General features: G+C 38.9%; 1 protein-coding gene across 7 annotated transcripts in view; it reads left to right on the plus strand.

Annotated features, from left to right (window-relative positions):
• PIKFYVE (phosphoinositide kinase, FYVE-type zinc finger containing) overlaps positions 1–19,481 on the plus strand; it is an 87,769-nt gene that overhangs the window by 33,428 nt on the left and 34,860 nt on the right. For 6 of the 7 annotated variants that reach the window (XM_040476050.1, XM_040476049.1, XM_040476048.1 and 3 more), the window contains 8 exons: positions 7,032–7,091; positions 8,723–8,852; positions 9,299–9,479; positions 10,128–10,202; positions 12,158–12,265; positions 16,972–17,112; positions 17,734–17,860; positions 18,143–19,302. In XM_040476050.1, coding sequence (XP_040331984.1) covers positions 7,032–7,091; positions 8,723–8,852; positions 9,299–9,479; positions 10,128–10,202; positions 12,158–12,265; positions 16,972–17,112; positions 17,734–17,860; positions 18,143–19,302 — 1,982 coding nt within the window. The remainder of the gene's footprint in view (positions 1–7,031; positions 7,092–8,722; positions 8,853–9,298; positions 9,480–10,127; positions 10,203–12,157; positions 12,266–16,971; positions 17,113–17,733; positions 17,861–18,142; positions 19,303–19,481) is intronic. The other variant, XM_040476053.1, reaches the window with a different exon arrangement.

Consider the following 19,481-nt stretch of genomic DNA (forward strand, 5'->3'; position numbering starts at 1 on the left):
GGCTCTGTGCTGACAGCTCAGGGCCTGGAGCCTACTTCAGATTCTGTGTCTCCCTCTCTCGCTGCCCTTCCCCTGCTCATGCTCTGCCCCCCCCCTCAAAAATAAACAAACATTAAAAAATGTTTTTAAAGCCAAATTAAATTTTAGCCCTAAAGAGGCATTATGTAAAAGTAAATAATGTAAAAGTAAAAAATACGTAAGTAAATAAATAACTGTGAGGTTTCATTATGTTGTAGTAACTAAAAAATCATTATTATAAAGATGAAACAATTTGTTCTATGATTTCACCTGAGGTTTGGATTTTAACATTTAGCTCTCTGAAGTTGAATTGTTGCCTCAGATTGGAAATGCTTGTGTAATTCCTTGCTACTTCTTATTTTGAGTGTAAAAATATGGTCAGAAAAGAAATTTTTGAACCTAAACATCTATGCTAAAATAATTGGAAACAAACCCCCATTTCTACAACAAATTTCTCATGGTTGTCAATATTTTTTTTCAAGTTTATTTATTTAGTTAGAGAGAGAGAGAGCATAAGCAGCTCCGTGCGGTCAGTGCAGAGCCTGACGTGGGCTTGAACTCACTAACTGTGAGATCATGACCTAAGCCGATATTAAGAGTTGAGTGCTTAACTGACTGAGCCACCTACATGCCCCTCATCGTTGTCAATATTAACCATTATCCTCAAGGAGTGGTAAAATAGCGTTTAAGAGTTACAGTAATGGGGGGGGAAGGGTAGCAAACCATAAGAGATTCTTAACGATAGAGAACAAACTGAGGGTTGGTGGGGGGAGGTGGGTGGGGGATGGGCTACATGGTGATGGGCATTAAGGAGGACACTTGTTGTGATGAGCGTTCTGTGTTGTATGTGAGTGACGGATCACTAAATTCTACTGAAGCTCATATATGCTATATGTTAACTAGAATTTAAATAAAAACTTGAAACAACAACAAAAAAGTTACATTAATAAAAATGTTTGTCTTATTCAAAAATAGAAGTTTAGAGAGGATGCGGTAAAAGAGGAGACCTGACTGGCATTGAACATGAGTAAGATACAGGTCTTTATGGGAATCATCAAAAATTATAAAAACGGTGGAGAGCATTTGGGCGAGTGAGAAAGGACAGTCCACTAGACACGGACATTCTGGTGACATGAACGGTAGTCTGGTCCCCTGGAGCACACTGGGTGATGCTTTTGTATTGGAAATGACAGGCGTGGGTCAGAGGTGGCATCTGTTGTGACGGAGGATAGCTCTTCTCTGGACGAGTGTGTTGGCGATGCAGTCTTGTTTTGCTGAAAGTAGAATGTGAAATACATGTTTGACTTGATGTTGATTTCACATCTTGGAAAGTTAAGGAAATTATGAAAACCATGAAGAAAGTGACCGGTCATTATAGATTTCATTATAGCAAAAGGTGGACTGCTGGGCAGTTAGACAATTTGCTTTAGACGCCTGACCTTGTAGTGTTGGGAGAGGAATGAAATAAGAAACTTCGATAATGAAATTTGTACAGTATTTTTACAACCTCAAATCGTATCCCTAAGGAATTTTAAAGGGGAAGCATCTGCAGTTGAAAAAAATCACCATGAATCTTTTGCAACCTCTCTGCTCTCAACCCTTTATTTTTATTTTTATTTATTTTTTTTAACATTTATTTATTTTTGAGACAGAGAGAGAGAGCATGAATGAGAGAGGGTCAGAGAGAGGGAGACACAGAATCGGAAACAGGCTCCAGGCTCTGAGCTATCAGCCCAGAGCCTGACGCGGGGCTCGAACTCACGGACCGCGAGATCGTGACCTGGCTGAAGTCGGACGCTTAACCGACTGCGCCACCCAGGCGCCCCATGCTCTCAACCCTTTAAAAAGATGGTCTGCAAAAGTTGTGAGAGATAACCTTTATATGAGGATGAATCTGAAAGTGGGGGCTAGCACTTAAAAAAAAAAGGGGTAGTAGAAGTCTAAATTGCGCTGATGGATGGACTAAATGCCAAGGGCATCTCAGAAAAGATTTGGTTTTTAATGTTTATTTTTTATTTTTGGGGGGGATGGGGGAGGGGCGGGGGGGCGGGGCAGAGGACCCAAAGTGGGCTCCACGATGACAGCAGAGAGCTGGATGTGGGGCTCAAACTCACAAACCATGAGATCATGACCTAAGCTGAAGTTGGATGCTCAACTGACTGAGCCACCCAGGTGCCCCTCAGAAAAGATTTTTAAAGTTGTGGTGTAAAGAAAGAAAAAATAATGCCAGTGATACGAGGAAGTTTATGTAATATTAATTTAAGCTTCCCCCCTCGCCTCCATTGAGATAATCTTATCAGGAAAGAACTTACATGGTTAAAAGGAAAGTGAAGTCCAAGATAATGAGAATATAGGGAATGCCAGGTTTTTAAAAAAAAAATTTAAAGTTTATTTATTTTGAGAGAGCAAGAGAGAGCAAGCACAAGCAAGGGAGAGGCAGAGAGTGAGGTAGTTGCGGAGTCCGACATGGGAATCCGTCCCACAGACTGCGAGATCATGGCCTGAGCTGAAATAAAGAGTTGGATGATTAACAGACTGAACCACCTAGGTGCCCCAAGAATGCCTGGTTATTTTAGTCTTTTGTCAGGTTCGGTCAAAATATATACTAGATTATTTAAAGAATTTAGAGCTGTGATCATGGGGGCCAGAGTTCGTTATCTTAGAATTGTGGAGAAAAGGAGAGGGTGGAGAAAAGGATGACTGTAGTGACAGAGGCAATAAACTTTTGAAAAAGTAGGTTCTTGATTTGACATTAGAAGTTGGCAAAATTGGGGGCGCCTGGGTGGCTCAGTCGGTTGAGCGTCCGACTTCGGCTCAGGTCATGATCTCACTGTCCGTGAGTTCGAGCCCCATGTCGGGCTCTGTGCTGACAGCTGAGAGCCTGGAGCCTGTTTCAGATTCTGTGTGTCCCTCTCTCTGACCCTCCCCCATTCATGCTCTGTCTCTCTCTGTCTCAAAAATAAATAAACGTTAAAAAAAAATTTAAAAAAAAGTTGGCAAAATTGTAGAAAAATTTAATGAAAAGAATGTACTGTTGTATTTAGAAAGGGGAGTGGTGGTGAGTGGGCACCAGTGTTGGTTTACTATAATAAGTCTTTTCAAAACAACCCTATTTCCTTCTTTTATGGTAGTAGGAGATTGGTAGGTCAGGAGACTGTGGTGGATCCTGTTGTCTTTGATGTTAATAAGACATTTAATGGTCTCAATAACTTTGTGGACAAAGAGGACAGTTTTGCACTTATATACTAAGGAGGTAGTTACAGACAATAGTCATGTTTACCTGTTAATAGCACAGACTCGAGTCTCTATGAGTCTCTGTACAAAAAACACACGTAAAGAGATTAGTGTGTTTGGCAAATGTAGGAACTTAAGGATGTCACTCTTAATATAACACATGGATTTGTACTTTAATGGTTGTGCCAGATATTGAAAGAGTAACCTGATATCAACAGAAAAGGGATGCTCATAGGTTATGCTGTAGGGCTGTCTATCTGTATTCAGTTCTTGCTCAACAAGCTTGTTTTTTTTGGTCAGCACTTTTAATGTTTTCCAGATTCACAAATTTTTAAAATATGGAAAGAATAAATAGCACATTGGATAGCAGAATTGAAATCTAAATATCTTTATTTTCTTAAGCAATCGACTGAGGCTAATAAGATGAAATTTAACACCTTTAAACAAAAAATAACGTAATTAGGCTTAAAACATCTACTATTCATACTCTGGAGAAAGTTGTCCTTTTTTTAAAAAAAATTTTTTTTAATGTTTATTATTTTTGAGAGACCAGAGGGAGCGTGAGCAGGGGAGGGGCACAGAGAGAGGGAGACACAGAATCCGAAGCAGGCTCCAGGCTCTGAGCTGTCAGCACAGAGCCCAACGCAGGGCTCAAACTCACGAACCGTGAGATCATAACCTGAGCTGAAGTCAGATGCTCAACTGACTGAGCCACCCAGGCACCCCGAAAGTTGTTCTTAATAGTTCGTGTGATGTTGTCTGAGAGAAATTATATTTCTTTTGTATATGGCTGAAGGAGAAGCTAGGTTCAGGAGTTAGGAGTAGTGAGCTCTTGCTGCTGGGCGCTGGGGGTGCCCAGGTGGTGTTGAATGTCCACCTTTCAGAGTTATTGAGGATCGATGCCTACATTGGATGAAAGGTTAGGTACCTTGGTGACTTCTAAGTTTCCTTTTAATTCTGAATCTGAATAGAGAAATCTAGATTTGACATTTTAAAAGAATGGTAAGGAATGTAAGGAATCCTTCAGCCTATTCAGTAAGAACAGAATAGAAGAGATTCAGCATCAGAAAGAAGGTAATTATTAAGGTCATTTGCAACCTAGAGAGTCTAAAATTTAAGGACTTTCTAGGTGTTTATGGACTTAATAAATGTTTCTGGCTTTCACAGTTCTCTCCTGTTAGTTTTTTAGCATACTAACAAGAATTATCCTTTGTCTGCTTTTCTTGTGAAGTTGAAATACAGTATTGTGTTTCTTCTGCATTGTGGTTAAGATTAACACTGATTACCAGAAAGTAAATATCGTCAGAGTGAACTGGTAGTAAAGTGAAAGAATAAAACACTCCTCTGCCTCCAGTTTTCATTCCTCTAAAAATACAAATGGGAATGGGTGGTTTTTTAGCTTTCCATTGAAGTTAAAGGTAATATTTATTAACTCTTTTCTTAGGAATCATCCTCTATCTTCTGAGGCTAAGGAAATTTGGATTTCTAAAATTGATTGACATATCTGCACTTAAAAAACAATCTGCTGTTTTTTTATCTTATGTAAGCAAACCCCTCATTTTCATAAGCTCATAAAACTGAAACAGTGGGATCTTGTTTGATTAATTATTCACTGGTGGTAAAATTTGGAGAGTAATACAATTAAAATACATTTTATTTTGTGTTGAAGCAGGATTCTGAACGAGTCTTGACAAGTTTGTGAGTAGAACCTAGAGAAGTGAAAATCATAGCTTCCATAAGCCTCTAGATCTAACTTCCCATTTACAGGAGAACATAGCAAGTTAAACTGCCCCATGAGGAAGCATTCCGATCAGATCCGGAATATGGGACATTCCACAGGACCTTTGGCCTGGGTTCTTTCAAAATTTAATATCATGACTAAGTAAAAAGGTAGGGAGTTTGGTCTGTTCTAAAAGAGAATGAAGGGAATGCAATGTGTGAATCTTAGTGGATCCAGGTTTGAGGCAAAAAATTTATTAAAGCATTTTAGGAACAGATGAATTCAAATGTGCACTAACTTGACAATATTAAGACATTGTCAATTTTTTTGAGTGTATAAATGGTATTGTGGCTATGAGAAGAATGCCCTTATGTTAAACGTTTTTTTAGTGTTTATTTTTGAGAGAGAGAGGGAAAGCGAGCAGGGGAGGGGCAGAGAGAGAGGGAGACAGAATCTGAAGCAGGCTTTGCGCTGTCAGTGCAGAGCCCGATGTGAACCCCTGAATTGTGAGATCATGAGCTGAGCTAAAGTCGGATGCTCAACCAACTGAGGCACCCAGGTGCCCCCAAGAATGCTCTTATTTTTAAGAGATGCACGCTGAAGTATTAGTGGTCAAGTGTCATGATGTGTATAATTTCAAATGGTTGGGGAAAAACATACATATATGTAGAAAGAAATCAGATGTGGTAAGTTAACAGTTGTTGAATATGGGTGAAGGGTATACAGGATATTCTGTATGTTTGAAAATGATCACTCCTGGGGGGGGTTAGGAAATATATATTACATACGTACATATATATAAAAGTAAATGTATATGAAAAGTAAAGCTTGCAAAGCCAATATATTAGTTGAACAAACAGGTTGGCATTATTCATTCTGTGTGGGAGGTACAGAAATGAAGTATAACATCTATTTTTATTTGTCCACATACTTGATTTATTGTATTTGAGTTGGCACACATGAATTTTCTATGTAAAACTTTTTCTCTGCTTTCTTGTTCAAAGGATGATCATATTGGCTTATAAACATAATGACTTCTGAAGCTTGTTTGTTATAAGTGAAATCTATTTAAAACACTTAAAATACGTTGTGGTTTAGTTTGCATAGTAGAAAGAACCTAGAAAAGTTACAGGGGAAGTGAAGAATAAGTTTCACTTGTAAGAGAAGTATTTAATATTCTGAAAGTTCTTATTTATTTTTGGGACAGAGAGAGACAGAGCATGAACGGGGGAGGGGCAGAGAGAGAGGGAGACACAGAATCGGAAACAGGCTCCAGGCTCTGAGCCATCAGCCCAGAGCCTGACGCGGGGCTCGAACTCACGGACCGCGAGATCGTGACCTGGCTGAAGTCGGACGCTCAACCGACTGCGCCACCCAGGCGCCCCAGTATTCTGAAAGTTCTAAAAGCACACAGCGTGTATTCAGTTATCTTCTGGCAACTATTTGGCAGTGTTTGGTTAGAATTTTGAAAAACTGAAACTCTAATTCAGAAACTCCTAGAAATCCTGATGAGTTATCTCTATTCCCTGCCAGTGTCACTTGTGTATTAATTTGCTTTATAGCTTGTAGTCTGAAATTAAAAAAAAAACAAAACAAAACACCTTATATATTTTTTCAGGTGGCTTCTCTACCTACCCAAGAACTACTTTGTGTATAGACAGAGTCATTATCTGTGAAATCATACAGCTGTTCATGAGAAAAATAGTGTAACTTTTTTGGCTTTTCATGCCTAAATTACTGAAGATCTCAATTTTCGTAAACTGGTTCAGCTTTGATAAGGGAAAAGCAATCTGTTAAAAGATTATCTGACTTTACTGCTTCAAGGTTCTTTTGAGTTAATTCAAGTCTTTCAAGTCTGTTAAGTTTAGTATGAAGTGTGTGGAATAAGTCTAAAGATGCTTTTTAGCCTAACGCTCTCTTGAATTGGCTGGGCAGTGTTGGGTTTAGTATGAGTAATACTTCGTGTGTAGGTGTGTTCTCTGTATAATTACGCTGGCAAGTTACAGTCATAAGTCTCTGCTTTTCTTCCCACTCTCTCTGCTCTCTCCCTGGTATGCAGAGTATTTGATATCTGACAATGGAGGACAACAACTCTCAATAAGTGACGCCTTCATCAAAGGTAATTTTCTCAAAAGCTGTACACGGGATATTGTGTCTTGTTTGTGAGGATGTGCTTAGGGCCTAGCACACTGATTGGCACAGAGTAGGTACCGCAAATAAATTTGATTGTTTTAATATAATGGGAACACAGTTTTTGATACGTATGGTGACTCTGAGAATGTTGGGAGTGAAGAGTATAAACTTGGACTTGGTTTGAGACAGGCTATCTGATCTGAAGGGTAATTGTTTAAAAGCTTTTAAATAGAATTTGCATTTTATTCTTTTAAAGGCATACATAGCTTATGCTTTCCAAATCATGAATATAATATTAAGTATTGACATACATATCATCAAGGAATCTCAAACCTGTCAGAAAGCCTCCAAGGAGATCTCATCCAATTGAGGACGCTGCTTGCCCTGTGGAACTGGGAAGAGAAGTGGGCAGAGGAGATAAAGAACTGATTCTGCTGGTCCATATCTTGGGGACGGAAGGCAGTATGGAAGAGTACAGTCTTCTCTTACACCTTCCCTACTTAGCTTACTGTGGAGTACTGACATGCTTAATTAGTTCGTAACCCTCCACAGCCTAGACCTTAGACAGTGGGAGGGCTTCAAATAAAAGAGAAAAGGTGGGGCAGGCTGGTGCACGGGGGGCCATTCGCAGCTGATCTCAATATTTAGCAGGGTTTCTATATTCACCTCTGAACACCTGGTTCAACCAGAAGTTGATAGGCTCGCTGTTTACATAATTAAAATGTACAGTTTTTGTTCCTTGCATGTGGACATGTTCTTTACTTCATAGTGCTGGATCGTTATGTTGGAAGCTGTTTTGTTTGGTTGGTTGGCTTTAAGAGGGGGGAAGGATGAGAGAATTTTTGTAAACGTTTCCCACCTCTCTCCATTTATTCAGTCACATTTTTCAGTAGTTATATAGTGAGCATTTTTTTTTTTTGCAAAACTTTAATGTTACCTATTTATTGTTTAGATCCACTTTCATTCTTTTTAAAAATTTAAAGATTTTACAAAATTTTACATAGATTGTTACCATGTTTTAATGTTTCTTTGTAGTTCATTTTTGGGTCTGACTTATAAAAATTTGGCTTAAAAAAAGGCCTTTGTTTTTTATATTGAGAAAGAAACACTATTAAGAATTGTCTGGATAAACTTTCTACACTGTCACATGCTGGTTCAGACGTATCAGAGCTGAGCTTTTCTCTTTCAAGTTCAGCACCCACACTATCACATGTTGTTCTGCCAGCATTCAGAGTTGTGCTGAATGTAGTTTTTAGTTTGCGTTATTATAAGGAAAGCTGGCCTCCTTTTTTAATGTCCCCAGCTGAATAAAAGGACTATAAAAAAATCTCATTTGTTTCTCAGAAGCCATATTTAAAATTGTTGGCTTAAGAGTCCTAGTCACTTACGTAAATTTGCTTTCTGGTGTTCTGTCTCTGATTTTGGCTGTTATGAGTTGATGATCTAAGTCAGACTTAATTTTTTTATTTGTGTACTGACACGTCCTTGCCTTTTTATACCAATAGTTTGAACTGACAGACTTTAAAAAATTTTAAAGGATAACTTGGCACTTTCTAAACCTGTAAGTATATGGTATAAAATGCAACAGCGAAATACAATTTCTTATTTTATACTTAGAATCCTTATTTAATCGTCGAGTTGAGGAAAAATCCAAAGAGCTGCCTTTCACACCTTTGGGTTGGCATCATAACAACCTGGAGCTGCTGAGGGAGGAGAATGGAGAGAAACAAGCCATGGAGAGGTTGCTGTAAGGCAGTGAGCTTTTTGATTTTAATTTTCCATTTTTATAATGTTCGGTGACTTGGTGGGCATATGCATAGTAGTTTTTCTTCTTCATGAAATCAAAAATACTAAGATTACTTAGGAAATAAAGCCTATTCTGATGAACTTTCTTGTAAGAGTCCTCAACTGTGATTGTCTGTGCCCACTGTAATTTGTGGGGTAAAATTTCATTGAATTAAAGGGATAACGTTATCTTAATTGAATATACTCACAGATTTCTTAATTGAATATACTCACAGATTTCATTCCTGTGCAAGATCATTAAGGCGCAGATAAAATAAGATTGACTCAAACAGATCTTCAAGCCCTAATTCACATGCTTATTTCTTTGTAGAGTGCCTGTTGATTTTCAGAATTCTTGTCTCTGGCGGTATTAACTCTGCAAACTTCTTTCTTGTGACATTTTTGTAGCTCAGCTAATCATAACCACATGATGGCACTACTCCAACAGTTGCTCCATAATGAGTCATTGTCACCATCTTGGAGGGACATTATTGTATCACTGGTCTGCCAGGTTGTTCAGACAGTCCGACCTGATGTCAAGAACCGGGATGATGACATGGACATCCGTCAGTTTGTCCATATTAAAAAAGTGAGTTCCACTAATGCTTTTCTAATGCTAGGTGCTGATCGGTGGGCCTGGCAGTAATTTGGCTCTTAATGGTCATCTAAAGGGGGTTCTCGGTGAGGAGGGGAAGGTTTTTCTGCCTGATATGTTTGTTAACAATGAACTCAGTGGTCATGGAAGCCACTCATAGGAAGTGAGAGGTGAATGGAAGGGGTGAGTTGGGCATGGAGTGAATTGGGAAACCAAGCAAATACAATTTCTTCCTTTCTTGCTTCCTTTTGCTTGATGTGTCGTCTATGAGAAGACCTCTTCCCACAGATTACTGTCACTGTTCTGAGGAAAAGCAGTGTGTAATTGCTTTATTTAGCTGGTAATGGAGTCCTGTATATATTTTTTGCCTATGACGTTTGACTTAGTAATGGTTTTACTTGCCAATTTGTTCGGTCAGATTAGTATTTTAGAGCACCAGCTAATACTGTAGAGAGTGGGAAATGGGTAAATAGATAGTCGTGCTAGATGCCATTAATTATTGGTTGAAAGGAAGAGCTATATTCTGGAACTTCTGTTCTGATTTGATTACATAATAGTTAAAATAAAAAATGGAACTAAATAATAACATCCAAACGACTGGATTCTAAGGATATATTACTGAGTTTTGTTTTATTTCATTAGATTCCAGGTGGAAAGAAGTTTGATTCTGTGGTTGTCAATGGATTTGTTTGTACCAAAAATATTGCACATAAAAAGGTAATGTGATCTTTTCCGACAGTGAAGGTCAGCAAACTATGATTGTGTACCAAGCCAACAAGTTGCGGTACTAACTTCTAATCATAGAAGAGAAGGAGAATGGATATCAAGGAGTAGTTTAGCAGTGTCTGCTATAGGGGTGAAATCTTGGAGGTTCAGGAAAGGTCTCCCAGAGCTGATGATGATTAGGATTTGGATAATAGAAACTCATCGGACAAAAGAAGGTAGGGGGAGGGTGGGTCAGGCTTCCAGACCAATAGAATGATAGGATGCTAGTATCATTTCTCCCTTGACCCTGCCACATCTTAGGGAGACAAGGTTTCTCTAATAGCCTGGAGTCCTTCCAGAGGCCTAGAATTTTAAAACTTTGCTGTTTTAGGGCTGAGCTGCAGAATTATCACTGATATTCCGTTATCTTTCTTACCTTCTATCTCTGCCTTCAGGCCTGAGGCCTCTTTCTAGCACTAACACAAAGAAATTGGGTGAAATAACCTGGTGTGTTAAAGAATCTCTGAGATCCTAAGGTGCAAGATGAGAAAGGAGATGAAGTTGGAGGAAGCAGGCAAGGGCTTTGTATCCCAGTAGGGGCCTTGAACTTTATTCTAAAGGCCACCGATTCTCAAAGTGCATAGTACATTAGGGTCACCTGTGGACATAGTTAAATATGTAGAGTCCTAAGCCCAACCCCTAGAAATTCTCATTCAGTATAAGGGAGTTGGTGGGGTGGGGAGGTGGGGTTGCTTTTAAAGTAGGTGTTCCAGATGTTTCCAGTGTCATTTGTTGCTCCTCACATTTTGAGAAGCCATCAGTCTAGCAGTGCTCTCAAACTTGCTGTGCTTCTGAATCACTATGGGAGCTTACTGCAAATAGAGATAACCTGACCCCCCACCTCTGGGAATACTGATTTGGTTACTATGAGAGCTTAGGCAGATTTCTAGCCTGAACGACTAGGTGGGTGAACTGCAGTCCTATCTTCACTCTTTTCTAAGCAGAGACTAATTCATTTTTGGTAAAGGCATTAGGCTCCTGAAAATTATTAGTGACCATAGATAAATAAAAGTACGCTTGGATTTGAACTATTGTCAGTATTTCTACATAGAATCTTATTAAAACAGGCACATTACCCATCAAAGTAGTAATTTAAGCCAAATGAAATGATCTGTGTTGAATTAAAAGGTAAGTATGTTGAGATTATCTCCAGAATTGAAAGTTATGTGTGGGTGTGGTAGAAACATAGGCATGAATGACTGTCTTGCTCCACTGACCATATTTAGAGGTAGTCTTTAATTTGTAGTTGGTAAAAAATCCCTAAATGTAGTTCCCCAACTGATGAGTCACTGTTTCAAGATCATTTGCCAGTTTGGAGTCTACAAGCACGGTCAGTCTGAAACCTCCATTGTGGGACCCAGGCTCTTCTGCCTGTGGTTTTAGTTACATGGATAGGGTGTATTGTTGGAATCTGTGCTTCTGGATATGCTTTAAAGTTTTCCTTTTTAAACTTTTTACCCACTTTGGCTTGCCAGTTTATACTTTCTTGGAATCTATTCAGGGGGCATTTTCATTCTTTTCTCCCTCCTCTGTCCTTGAATTTTAGAAAGGTTAAGTTAGGCTTTCAAAGTTGCTGATTTCTTTGAGTTTATAAAGTATCCTGTCTTTAAGCTCCTCTCCTCCATACCCAGGGCTTGATATCTTTTCTTGCAATATTAAAAAAACAAAAACCTTTTAAGAGAGTATAGAGCCAAGTTTTTAGGAAGTCTGCATTGCTCTGAGCTCATTATTTGTTTTGAAAAAATATATAAGAGAATACCACAAAAGAACTAAATGAGAGTATTTCATTACAGATATAAGGAAATAATCTATTTAGGAGGAATTATAAACAGTGTGAGTTTAGTGATTAAAGGAGGTCTGTAACATAATAGACTTTAAAATCTTTTAACAAACTTCATCTTTTGTAGATGAATTCTTGTATTAAAAATCCCAAAATTCTTCTGTTGAAATGTTCCATCGAATATCTCTACAGAGAAGAAACTAAATTTACCTGCATTGATCCTATTGTGCTTCAGGTAAGAACTTCTTACTGAAACAGTGATCTGGAGGGATGTTTGTGTACTGTAGTGCCTGCAAACACTTAGAACTCTTTCCAGCTGCTTAAATTGGAGGGGCAAAGAAACTCAATTGCATTTGTTTCATTAAAAACATTTTTTATAGGGGCGCCTGGGTGGCTCAGCTGGTTAACCATCTGACTCTTGATTCCAGCTCAGGTCATGATCTCATGGTAATGGGATCAAACGTCTTGTATGGCTCCACACTGACAGCGCGGAGCCTGCTTGCGATTCTCTCTCTCTGCTCCTCCCCCGCCTATGCTCCCTCCCCTCCCACCCAATAAATAAATAAACTTAAAAAAAATTTTTTTTAATTTATTAAATCATTATAAAAGACATTTTTATGTATTATTTTGGAAGCTTACCAAAACCTCTGTCACTCATTTTTATTTATATTTATTATTTTTTAAATGTTTATTTATTTTGAGAGAGTGCATGCACTTGCAAGCGGGGGATGGGTCAGAGAGAGCAAGAGAGAGAGAGGAGAGAGAGAGAATCTTAAGCAGGCTCTGTGTTGACAGCGCAGAGTCCGACACTGGGCATGATCTCACATGCTCACATGTGAGCATGAGATCATGACCTGCGCCGAAATCAAGAGTCAGATGCTTAACCAACTGAGACACTGAGGCACCCCTGTCATTCCTTATTTTTAGAGTTTCAAGGTGTTAAGGGGAACCCAGAACTTTTTGGGAATATACGGAAGAAAAAGTGAAAATCTGAATTCTGGCCTCTGTGCGCACTTGGGTTGTTGATTTACTTCAAGTATTTTTCTAACTTGCCAGATTCCCAGTGGCAATACCTGGCTTTTCATATAGTCTGTTCTACTAAAACACTTGTTTCTGGAACACCAGTTACCTTGTACACAGCTGGTAAAGGGGAGCAGCATCAGATGGAAGTTGTGTTGGTTTCTATGTGATTTTTCTTAGCTAAGGGGACCCAGCATGGCTGCAGTAGGATCATAACCCTCATAACCCTCAACTGGAAAGAAGAATCCGCCTCAGCTTGGCTGCTACCAAGGCAGGAACCCTTTTGGCTCTTTTTTTTTTTTTTTTTTTAAATTTTTTTTTTTCAACGTTTATTTATTTTTGGGACAGAGAGAGACAGAGCATGAACAGGGGAGGGGCAGAGAGAGAGAGGAAGACACAGAATCAGAAACAGGCTCCAGGCTCTGAGCCATCAGCCCAGAGCCCGACGCGGGACTCGAACTCACGGACCGTGAGATCGTGACCTGGCTGAAGTCGGACGCTTAACCGACTGCGCCACCCAGGCGCCCCCCTTTTGGCTCTTTTTAAGAAATTCAAAGTGCTCTGCTGTTGGAAGGACTCTCTCCCTGGAGGGAAGCACCCCTAGCCCTGGGTGTTTCTTAATGGCTCCACTGCTCAGAGCTCCTTTTGTGGTTGTACTGTTGCAGTTGCTTTTGTACACTTAAAATTTCCCTTGAGGCATGAGGCAGCCTCCAGCTGTGCTGAGCTGCCCATTGGGGCTGTCCACATTCTCTCTCAAAGTACTGATTATTTTTGTTAGCGCACTGGATATGAAGTTATATTGGCCTAAAAAGTTTTTTGCCCCGACTTCTTTTCTACCATAAATACTATTAATTTTAATCAGCAGTTGTTCAAAATGGGAGGTTTTCAGGAATGTGTCTGTAATATTATAGTAGAAACACATTCAGTTCCAGAAACATTTAGAGAAACTTGAAAATTTGTGGGTGATCGGCACATTTTTCTGAGAGTGGTAGGAGCAGTCACTTTTGTACTGAATTCATAGACACCAACAGAAGAAACTTCGTTGTGGTTTATGGAACTCTGCTCTATTGCTTGATGAACTCTGTTACTTGGGGCTCTTTCCTCTTTAGAATTCAGTTAGAAATAAGGGCAAATCAGGGGTTCTGCCTATATCATACCCTCCCTACTAGCTCTGATGTACTGTGCCTTCTCAGTGGTGACCTGAAATAAGGAATTAGGGGAAACACAATTACTGTTTGTGGAATCTCAGATTCTTTAATGCTGGGAATTTTCTTGATCTCAATGAAGCGGTCCGTGGAAAACTTTTATAGGATCAGATCACAACTGCATTGATTGTAAGGCTTATCCTGATTGCATTTGTTAAAATGTATAAAATTATAGGTCTTGTAATTGATGAATTGGGTAGCTGAAATCCACAGGTAATTATTTACAGAACATTTATACTTAAATTCGTTCACTCCATTTTAACTCCATTCTTGCAAGTGGGTTAACATACTAAAGTCTTTTTGTGTTAGAGAAGTTTGCTCTGGGCAAACATGTATCTAAGAGACATGATTTAATTCACATAACCTAAAGCATCTTGGTTGTGCTTTGAAACATAGTTTCTTATACCTCTATCTAATACCTGCCCTATAGAAGTTTTTAGTTTGAATTAATATAAAGCATCAGCTTATTTTTTTCTCCTTTTTTGTTTGGTCCAATCAATGTGGAATAAGCAAAGAAGAAGCTGAAATTTTGGTTCATACAGGTGTACCTCAGAGATACTGCAAGTTCGGTTCCAGGCCACTGCAGTAAAGCCAGTATTGCGATAAAGCAACTTAGGTGACTTGTTTGGTCTCTCAGTGCATATAAAAGTTATGTTTACACCGTACTGTAGTCTTTTAAGTGTGCAAATGACATTATATCTAAAAAAAAAAAAAGTATACATGAATTAAAAACACTTTACTGCTAAAAAATGCTGACCATCATCTGAGCTTTCAGTGAGTTGTTCAAAATCACTGATTACAGAGTACCATAACAGATATAGTAAGAATGAAAAAGTGTAAAATGCTGCGAGAATTTCCAAAATGTGACACAGATATGAAATGAGCGAATGCTGTTGGAAAAATGGTGCCAATAGACTTGTTTGACACAGGGTCGCCACAGACCTTCAATTTGTAAAAAGTGCAGTACCTGCGAAGCACAGTGAAGCAAACTATAATAAACAAGGTATGCCTGTAATTAGAAAGAGGATGAGTGACAGAGGCCAAGCAGGTAATTACCCTGGGGCTTTACAGTGTCTTCACTAAGCTGGCACTACTGGTGAAATTATGATATTTGGAAGTTTTAGGTTTGAGAACAAACGGCTAAGAAAGAATTCTTGAGACGTTTTCGGTGTAAAGAGGTGATTTTCTTACAGCGTGGGGAGAAAGAGGGAAACAGAGGCAAAAGAAATGTAACTGAGCAGAAAGAGCTGCCCTGGGATTGTGAGGAGTGACTGATTATATACTTTTTAATTAGTGAGGGTTAGGGTTAGCAGAAGTCTCTAAGGAATTTGGAAGCAAGACTTTCTGGACCTTGACGGGCTAGTTGCTGTTAAGATAAGGTTACATTTAGTCTTTAGTAAACCGTAAACATTGAGGCACTAAGGCAGCCCTGAGTTCCTTGAAGAAGGTCACACTCTGCATGTTCAGGTATCAGTGTGCTGTAAGCTGTTAGGAAATTTAATTTAAGTTACAGTTCTTTTGCCTTTGTTTCCCTCATCACTACTAGGTCTGTTGGTGTGCCTCTGCTCCATTCCATGCTCATGGCCCACTTCCTGATATTCTGTCCTTGCTGGGCCTGGCCCAGGCCTCCTTTGAACATGGTGCTTCATGTGCAGTCACGATAGCTGATTATAGTTGGGACTGAGAGGAAGTGTATTTGCCATCCCTGTGCCAAAGGCCAGAAATTAAAAAAAAAAAAAAAAAAAATCAACTTATTATAGTTGCACTTTTGAAGCTGCACAGATAAAATCATTGAAAATGCCATTAAATGACCATTTGGTAAGTCGAGTAGGAAATTAACACGTTTCAAGGGAAAAAATCCATTTCGTTAATAATTGGAGATGTTGAAAACATACAGTAAACAGAAGTAAACAGAAGACGGTAGAAATGTACTTCATAGTGGTGGGTTCATTGCAGGGAGTAGGCTCATCCATTGCTGGCGGCACTGACCATGAATACAGACTTGCTCAAAAGACACTTCGGCCGTGTGGAGCAGAAGTGACAGACATGCACACACATTCAAGTGTCTCCTTTCTGGAGCCCATAAATTTTATGAAACAGTCAGTGATTTGTATTGTTTTAACTCTGGTCATTGTTGGTAGTATTCATTTGCTTTGAAAATAAGCCTTCGTCAAGAAATTGTATTAAGTGGTATGTTTTAGGTCTTTATAGCTGTTCTAAGTAGAAGATGATCTTCTGGGAGATTGAAATGAGGAAGAAGCTGAAATAGCATCTGTTAGAGAGTTATTTATTCCAATACCAAAGAAGAGCTACTCTAGTTAATTTCAGAATGTAGTAGGGGGATTCTATATTTAAAGAATGAGAAATTGCTTTCATTGGGGAGTTAGGCTCACTGAGGTTAGGTTTGTTTGTTTTCTTTTAATCTCTAAGAGCAAACTAATTGGATTCTTGGCTTTCACATTATTAGTTATTAAGAATTGAAAATCCTTCAAAGTACAGTTAGTGAGTCAGAAAATGGAATTTCTCCTAAAACCCTTTTTTATTAGCATAACCAACAGTTCAGATTTATGAATAATATTCTTGGTTGTGTTTGAAGTGACTTGCTTATAGACTTATTTGGAGATGAAGAGACTTAGTCAAACCCTCCTGATGTTTTAATATTTGTAGATCTTGAATTGAAGCAGGTATAATATTTTTGATGTTTTTTTTTCCTTAGGAAAGGGAATTCTTGAAGAATTATGTTCAGCGAATAGTTGATGTTCGCCCTACATTGGTTCTAGTTGAAAAAACAGTGTCTCGGATTGCCCAAGACATGTTACTAGAACATGGCATTACTTTGGTCATTAATGTAAAATCAGTGAGTGTTCCTATTTTTCTATCATTTAAAAAAAAATCTCTGTTTTTAAATTTATATGCATCATATTGATATGCAGGGATCTTTGATTATCTGTTTGGTCTTCCATATATATTGAAAGTAGGACAGTAAGCACGACAGTCATTTCTTTATTTAAGACTAGAGAATCTCAGACTGGAGGAAAGGGTAATAAATTATAGAGCACTCATTATAGTTGTAACACCAAAGATGTAATAGATAATTGGTAATGAGTAGTATTTGTTGAGCCTTTGTTTTGTTTGGGGAATTGTACAAGTAGAAGATGCTCTCTCTTCTGAAAAGCTACCTTCTTCAGAATAGAGGCCACTTCTGGGAAATTTCCTGTTTCCCCCAGTCCTGTGCCAATGCACAATGCTCACATGTCTTTTAATAATGTTATTAATATGAGTCTGGTTTGTTTTCGTGGGAACATATTGATCACTGAGCAACTACTTATAGTGTAATCTAGAATCAAAAATTATTATATAATTAAAATTAAGAAAATTAATTGTGAAGTTTATGTCTAAATTTTTCCCATTTTCCAGATAAAATTTACTAAGAATTTTATTCTCTAATTTTGTAATAAAACGTTTTTCTGTGTTCTAGCAAGTTTTAGAACGAATCAGTCGGATGACCCAAGGTGATTTAGTAATGTCGATGGACCAGCTGCTTACAAAACCCCACCTGGGCACCTGTCACAAATTTTATATGCAGATCTTTCAGTTGCCTAATGGTGAGTGATCATTAGATAGATTGACTTGAGATTGGAGAATTGAAGAAATGAGTAAACTCATCAGTACTACAGTGTTTACTTTGTCCTAATTTCTAATAATCCATTAATAGTGTTTAGTTATAATACTAATATCTATTAGCAGTGTTTGTTAAATGAGGATTGGTAACTTTGGTCTTACTTGAAAGTTTTTCTTTTGTAGAGGTCAAGATAATGAAATAATTCTGTCTGGGCTTGTGGAATGCCAACTATGTCTTCTTAAACTTTTTATATGTTTATTTGTAGAGCAAACCAAAACACTGATGTTTTTTGAAGGCTGTCCACAGCACCTGGGCTGTACAATCAAGCTTAGAGGAGGCTCTGATTATGAGCTGGCTCGAGTTAAAGAGATCCTAGTATTTATGATCTGTGTAGCTTATCATTCTCAACTAGAAATCTCCTTCCTCATGGATGAATTTGCTATGCCTCCTACGTTAACACAAAACCCTTCCTTCCATTCTCTGATTGAGGGGCGGGAGGATGAAGGGACCACACAAGAGCCGTTCAGCGGAAGTCCCCTCCCCCGAGAGCCTGACTTTCCTTCAGAATTTCTGCCCTCCGATGATAGCAGTTTGCTAGAATCAAGGATTGTGTTTGAGAAGGGTGACCAGGAGAATAGAAGCATTCCACAGGATGTTGCCTGTTTGAAGCATCAAGAGTATGCCACAACGGCTTGCCCCGCAGGGATCCCCTGTGCTCTCTTTCCATCGGTCCCAGAATCGTTGTTGCCGCTGCACGTGGACGACCAGCAGGATGCTGTGGGCTTGGAGCAGCCGGAGGCTTTGCAGCACCCAGATGAGCTACAGGATCCCAAAAGCCAGATGAGAGCCTTTAGAGACCCTTTGCAGGATGACACTGGATTGTATGTTACTGAGGAGGTTACCTCTTCTGAAGATAAACGAAAGACTTATTCTTTGGCCTTTAAACAGGAATTGAAAGACGTGATCCTCTGTATCTCCCCAGTAATCACATTCCGGGAGCCCTTCCTTTTAACTGAAAAAGGGATGAGATGCTCTACCCGAGATTATTTCGCAGAGCAGGTTTACTGGTCTCCTCTCCTCAATAAAGAGTTCAAAGAAGTGGAAAGCAGGCGGAAGAAGCAGCTGCTTAGGGATCTCTCTGGTCTTCAAGGCATGAACGGAAGTGTCCAGGCCAAGGCTATTCAAGTCTTGCCCTCGCACGAGCTAGTGAGCACTAGAATTGCTGAGCATCTTGGGGATAGCCAGAGCTTGGGTAGAATGCTGGCTGATTATCGGGCCAGAGGAGGAAGAATTCAGCAAAAAAATGTAGACCCTTTTGCTCATTCAAAGGATGTACCTGCTACTTCAAGTGGCAGATCAGGAAGCAAAACTGATGGTGACGAGGAGAAAGGGTTGATTCCGAGTGATGCAGTGTGGTCAACAAAGGTGAGGCAGACCACTTTGGGAGCTTGTGCAAATTTAGAAAGTGTTGAAAAACTTGCTGTGGCAGGGTTAAAAAAAACCCATGAATATGACAGATTGCCTGCAGATTTATTATGTATTTCTTCTTTTAGTTTCATTTTTTTTTTTTTTTTTTTTTTTTTTTTTTTTTTTTTTTTTTTTTT

The sequence above is a fragment of the Herpailurus yagouaroundi genome, unplaced genomic scaffold (assembly GCF_014898765.1).
Source record: "Herpailurus yagouaroundi ecotype Mexico unplaced genomic scaffold, PumYag 140, whole genome shotgun sequence".
Lineage (NCBI taxonomy): Eukaryota > Metazoa > Chordata > Mammalia > Carnivora > Felidae > Herpailurus > Herpailurus yagouaroundi.